The sequence below is a fragment of the Phascolarctos cinereus genome, unplaced genomic scaffold (assembly GCF_003287225.1).
Source record: "Phascolarctos cinereus isolate Bilbo 61053 unplaced genomic scaffold, phaCin_HiC Scaffold_4;HRSCAF=312, whole genome shotgun sequence".
Classification (NCBI taxonomy): Eukaryota; Metazoa; Chordata; class Mammalia; order Diprotodontia; family Phascolarctidae; genus Phascolarctos; species Phascolarctos cinereus.
Window position 1 is genome coordinate 555,024,277 of NW_027555847.1, and position 6,486 is coordinate 555,030,762.

General features: G+C 42.5%; 1 protein-coding gene across 1 annotated transcript; it reads right to left on the reverse strand.

Moving 5' to 3' along the window:
- Positions 1-774: 774 nt before the first annotated feature.
- On the reverse strand, positions 775-1,965 carry LOC144456998 (uncharacterized). Its single transcript, XM_078153573.1, has 2 exons — positions 1,308-1,965; positions 775-1,183 (listed from the first exon to the last, which is right to left on the reverse strand). Exons 1-2 carry the CDS (start codon positions 1,456-1,458, stop codon positions 873-875), a joined length of 462 nt encoding a protein of 153 aa, XP_078009699.1. The 5' UTR covers positions 1,459-1,965; the 3' UTR covers positions 775-872.
- Between the last annotated feature and the right edge of the window lie 4,521 nt (positions 1,966-6,486).

The following is a 6,486-nucleotide window of genomic DNA, read 5'->3' on the forward strand; positions in this document are numbered from 1 at the left end:
TCTAGCAAAGTACCCGGCACGCTTAAATTGACCTGAACATTTTAAAGTGCGTGTGCTTGCTGCAGGTCACTGGCAAGTCCCTAACAGAGCTGTGTGAACCCCAGCCTACGTAATGAATGCCCCTCTCCTTCGTCCAACTGACTTTTAAAAGGTCTTACTTAACTGCATTTCTTTTTATTTACTTACAAAAACAAACATACAAGAAATCCTTGTTAGGCACAGCAGCTGGGGGATTTTCCCCCCTTTCTTCTAACCCTGACAGTCTTCCCTAACCTGGAATGTGACTTTGCGTCTCCACACCCCTCTACATTGGATTCTCCCTCCTGTTATCTGGGCATCTATCCCCCCCGCAGGCCCATGTTTACTCCTTGCTTTATTCTCTCACTCCTGCCTCTGGATTCTCCTCTGCTCTCCAGCACCTGTGCGATCGCTCATACTCAACAGGTATAGGCAATACGCTATCACAACATTTCATGATTAAAAAAAAAAACCCTTTTCCTTTTATAGCGCTTCACAGCGTACGCAAAGCGTACACTCTCTACTTAGATCGTCCCCATTTATTTTACAGAGGAAGAAAGTGTAAAGGTCCCGTGGGGACAGAAGGCAAGGAGGGATTGGGGGTGAATTCCGCGACGCCACAGAGGAAAAGTGAAGCACCCCCCAATTCTGCAGTCTCAGACTCAGAGATAGGCGTTCAGTGCCTTGGCTCAAATAGGACACACTGATTGCACGCACAAGTTTTGACGGGGGGAGGTGTCGAGGGGAGAGAAGACAGACATTATAGTTGGAAATTTATTGCTGATCCAATTAGTTATTGCCACACTGAAGAGGTTTGCTTATGTGCTCGTTCTTCACCTTCCGTGCTTTGGGACTCAATCGCTCAGGACCTCCTCCCCAGGCGGAGAGGAGCGCACGGCGCCCCCGGGGCACAGGAGAGACGGGGGCGCGTTGGGGGCGGAGAGAAGGCGCGGTGGATGGAGCTCCAGCGGTTGGCAAAGCAGAGGCACGGATCCCGGCAGAAGGGAAGCTTCTGCTAGTCCCAGCGCAGGCGGTGACGGCGAGGGATCCTGCACGCACGCACACGCCCGGCTGCCCCGCGAGTGGGCTACGCGACGCTGTGCCGGGCTCAGCCGTGGAGCGCCGGCGTGCGGGCGGCTGGCTCGACGCTTCCCCCGTGGTGGGGCTGGAGAGAGCCAGAAAGAGGGAGGTTTAGAGGGGCGGGGGTGGGGGTGGGGAAGTCCGCTTTGTGACCGTGGGGTCCCAGAATAGCATGGGCAATAAGAGGGGGTAGGTAACTCACTCCTTACCTTTTTTCCTGGAGACAGAGTGGGATCCCGGGCAAAGAGCGCCTGCCCCAGCCCAGATCCTCACGATCAAGTTCAAGCCACGACCGCTCCAGGGATTAAAGAGAAAAACCCTTCTTACTGTTCCCCACCCCACCCCCTCCTCCAACATCATCTCCTCGCCCCGCACGCCCCCGGCTACTCTCAGGCCCCTCTCTTCTTCCTCTCTTCTTCGATGTCTCCCTCCCTTCTCATTCCTGCCTCTGCTCTGCTTGCTCTCCCACCAGTTCCCTCCCAGTCTCCTCTCTCCTCCCAGTGGGAATGGCAAACGCGGTAGCAGCTCTCCCTCTGCTGTTTCTCTCTAAAGGCGGTAGCCCCTCTCTTTTTCCTTCTGTCGTCCCCCCCCCCAGCCTCCTGCACACACACAGCCTCAAATACGATTTAGGAGGGTATGCAGGGTATGCATACCTTTGTTATCTCTTCTGGGCCTGGGCAAGTTTGGACATTAGATGGTTATCCCAATTAGTCAGTTAATTAGTCTAGGCTGTAATGGGGGGGGCACTTTAAAAACCAACTGCCATAATAGCCTCTTCCTATCTTTCTGGCACACATAAGGTTCTTAATAAATGTATATTGATTGATTAATTGAGGGCTTAAGGAGGATAGTTTAATTTGGTATTTGGTGTTTATGATGGGAAAAGTGTTGGAGTAGGGGGATAGAGTGACCACTTCGCTTTTCTGAAAAGATCATCAGAAATGACTTTTAAGCAAAGTTTAATCAAAAATGAGTTTAAAAGGACCCATATATTCATTCATTCAAAACAAATTTTTGAACAACCAATATAAGTCACTGAGGCTACAAAGATGAATAAGATTTGGCTCCTGCCCTTATCTCAAAGTTATCTGACCTTGGGTTAGCTTCAGAGAGTATCCATTAGCCACATGAACTCTCTCTCTCCCTGTAAGGTGCCTTGCTGCCACCTATCAGTATGCAGATATAATTATTTTAGCGCAAAAATACTACTTGTAAGCTGGTCTTGGTTACTGAGACTTAGAAATGTCTACTGCTCTTTTTAGCGTTTCCCAATTTGGAGAGAAAGAGATGGAGAAATGGAGGGAAAGAGAGTTATATAGTTCTGCTGATGAACTGAAAATGAAGGGAACAGATCAAAATAGTGGGAAAAATAAGAAAATTAGGAAGGGGATAGGGAAAGAATCACTAATATGCAAGGCCAGCCCTACTTGATGAGAGCCCAGTGCATGTGTTAATTCCTCTATCCAAAAATACCTCCCCATCAAGCCTACTACCATAGGGCTTGGAATTCCTTAAACATTCATTTCTTGAGTTCAGGCTTGTCCCCCGCTAAAAAGACAAATTCCATACATAGGATCACAGATTTAGAACTGGAAGGGATATTAAGAAACCATTGAATCCAACCCCCTCTTTAAGGGATAAAAACTAAGGCACAGATAGGTCAAATAAGCTGCCCAGAATTACTCAACCAGTAAAGTATTCCAGGCAGGATTTGAGCCCAATGAACTATTCATTAAGAAATAGTATTAAAGTAAAAGTCAAAGGACTTGGGCTAGAGACTTGGCTTTACCACTAACTAACCTTTTGTCCTTGGATTCACTTAACTTCTCTAATCCTGTTTCCTCACCTATAAAATGTATATAATAATGCCAGTACTGTGATATACATCAGTAAGAAATCATTCACATAGCTTTTTAAAATTGACAAAGTGCTTTTGTTATAACAATCCTCAAGGCAATAAGCATTTATTAAATCTCATTAGGTGCCAAAAACATGTGCTAAGTGCTAGGGTTACAAAGAGAAGCTAAAGCACAACAGACCCTGCCCTCAAGAAGCTCACAGTTTAATAGGGGAGACAACACGAAAACAACTGTATACAAACAAGATATACACAGAACAAACTGGAGAAGACCACAGGAGGAAGCACTAGCATTAAAGGGATGTCAGAAAAAGGCTTCTTATAGAAGATGGGATTATACCTGTGATTTGAAGAGAGCCTATGCTTCGTAAGTCATGAATTAGCAGGGGATAGAGTACTAGGCTTAGAATCAGGAAGACGCCTTTTCTGGAATCTTCAAATGTGGCTTTGGAGGCTTACTAGCTATGTGATCCTGGGCAAGTTACTTAACCCTGTTTGTCAAAATTTCCTCATTTGTGAGTTGGAGAAAGGAATAACAAACCACTCCAGAAAACCCCAAATGGGGTCACAGAGTGTCAAACACAAATGAAATAACTGAACATCAACAATTATTAAATGCCTATATTTATTAAATGATTAGGCTTTGTGCTAGGCACTGAGACTACAAAAAAAAAAAGAGTCCCTGCCCTCAGGGGACTTACAATCTAATGGAGAAGGTAGGGCAGGTAGGCAAACAGGAAAAATTCAAGTAATGTGATGGAGGGAGACACTTAATAACTGAAGAGATCAAAGCAGGCCTCATGCAGGAAATAGTACTAACTAATGAATTGTGCATAGAAGAAAGTCAGGGATTCCAAGAGGTAAAGGTAAGTGGAGGCAGCATTCCAGGCAAAGGGGACAGCCTGATCTGAAGACAGGAACTGTGTATGAGGAAAAGCAAGTAAGCCACTTTGACTAGAAAAACAGTGTGTGAGGTGAAATTATGTAAAAATCCATCTAGAAAGACATATGGGAATCTAATTGTGAGGAGACTTAAATGGTAACCTTCGGAGTTGACATTTTATCCTAGAACCAGTGGGGAAAACTGAAGCCTTTTGAGCACAGCAGTGTCTTGGTTTTACCTGTGTTATTTAGGAATGTCAGTTTGATATCTTTGTGGAAGATGAACTGGAAAGACAGGAGACTGGAGGAAAGGAGGCCACAAAGAGACTGCTGAATATTTTTAGGCCTGAGATCTTTGGGCCCTGAATTAGGTATGTAAATGGGAAGAAGCAGAAATCAAAATAGAGATGAGGGTTGAATATGCAGGCTGGTCTGGGAGTCAACTGCATAGAGATGATAATTGAACCCATGAAAGCTGAAGAATGGAGCCTAAAAAGAAGAAAAGAGAGTCTAGTACAGAATTCATGACCACCCCTGTCCAGAGATAATAGGATATGGAGAAAGATCCAGCAAAGCAGAATAAGAAGGAAATTGAGAGAGAGGAAGTAACTTGAGAGGATAGTCAATTTAAGTGTTTTGCTTGCTTGTTTGTTTTTTAAGGCTGAGGGAGCTGGGGTAAGCTTGTAGACAACAAGGAAGGAGTCAGTGGATAAAGAGATTGAAGATTAGAGAGCTGGTACATGAGAAGCTACATGGCTCAGTGGATAGGGCGCCAGGCCCGAAGTCAAGAAGACTGAGTTCAAATCTGGCCTCAGGCACTTACTAGCTGTGTGACCCTGGACAAGTCACTTAACCCTGTTTGCCTCAATTTGCTCATCTGTAAAGTGAGCTGCAGAAGGAAATGGCAAACCACTCTAGTATCTTTGCCAAGAAAACCCCAAATGGAATCATGAAGAGTTCAGACAGAACTGACCAACAACTGAACATGAGAAGAAGCAAACTTGGCAAAAAGTGCTATATCTTCCTCTGAGAACAGAGAAAAAGGAGGAGATTATATAATATAGAGAATGACATTGAGGAGATTGAAGGCAAAGAAACAGGGAGATGTATGACATCAATTTTCTAATAACAATTACTACTCAGTCATTAACATTTTAATGAATTAACTTCAGAGATGGCTTTCTTACCTGAGAGCTGGCTCAGAGCAGGACTTTCTTTAATTAGTCCAGATACATTTTGATTAGGGGAGAATAGAAAGATACGTCCATAGCACAGGGTAATGCCCCTGAAAATATAAGCCTGAGATGATCAGGAGAATCCTAATAAGTTAGATAAATCTCCCAATCAGCCTGCAGGTTCTTCTGATCACACATGCTACACTTAGCGCATACTGAGCAAAGTACCATAAGGAATCTCTAGGCAGGCATTTCAGAACCTAGTGAAAGTGCAAACTGGGAAGAGATGTAGAGAAAAAAGGTAGTACTATTGATTAGAGAAATGCAAATTAAAACAACTTGAGCTACCACCCTACACTTACCAGATTGGCTAATATGACAGAAAAAGAAAATGACAATTGTTAGAGGGAATGTGGTAAAACTGAAACATTAATGCTGTGTTGGTGAAGTGGTATACTGATTCAGCCATTCTGTAGAGCAATTTGGAGCTATGCCTAAAGGACTATAAAGCCTTTTGACCAAACAATACAACTATTAGCTCTATATCCCAAAGAGATAACAAACAAAAAGGAAAAGAACCTACATATACAAAAATATTTATAGCCCCTTTTTTAATGGTGGCAAAGAACTGGAAACTGAGGGGCTGTCCATCAGTTGGGGAATGGCTGAACAAGTTTTATATATGATTATGATGTAATACTATTGTGCTAAAAGAAATGACAAGCAGAATGCTCTCAAAAAAAAACCTGTTACATGAACAGGTGCAAAGTGAAATGAGCAAAACTAAGAGAACATTGTATACAGTAACAACAATATTGCATGCTGATCATCTGTGAATGACTTAACTATTCTCCAGCAATACAAGGATCCAAGACAATTCTGAAGGATTTATGTTGAAAAATGCTATTCATCTCCTGAGAAAGAACGGATATAATCTGAATGCAGACTGAAGCATACTTTTTCTTTACTTAATTCATTTTTCTTTCTTTTTTTTTTTTGGTCTGTGTTTTCTTTCACAATATGACTAACATGGAAGTATGTTTTGCATGATAGTACCTGTATAACCTATAGCAAATTGCTTGTCTTCCCAGTGAGGGGGTGGGTTGGAAGGAAAGAGAGAATTTGGAACTCAAAAACTTTTTAAAAGAATGTTAAAAATTGTTTTTACATGTAGTTAGGGAAAAAGTAAAATGTTAAATTTAAATTAAATATATAATCTAATTTTTAAAAAAAGAAAAAAGGTGGGAAAACATTAGAAACAAGCTCTTTCCACTTCACAATTTTGCTTTGGGCTAGACCTGCTGCTATGGACTAAACTTTACACATTCAACATGTTCCTGGGGATACATTTTCATATGAGAAAATATTAGTATTAGGAAAGTCATGAAAGTTAAAGGTAGGACAAGAAATAGCCACTTAAAGAATTAGATCATTTGTGTTTGAAATTGAAACCAACTCAGTTCTACCTGATGC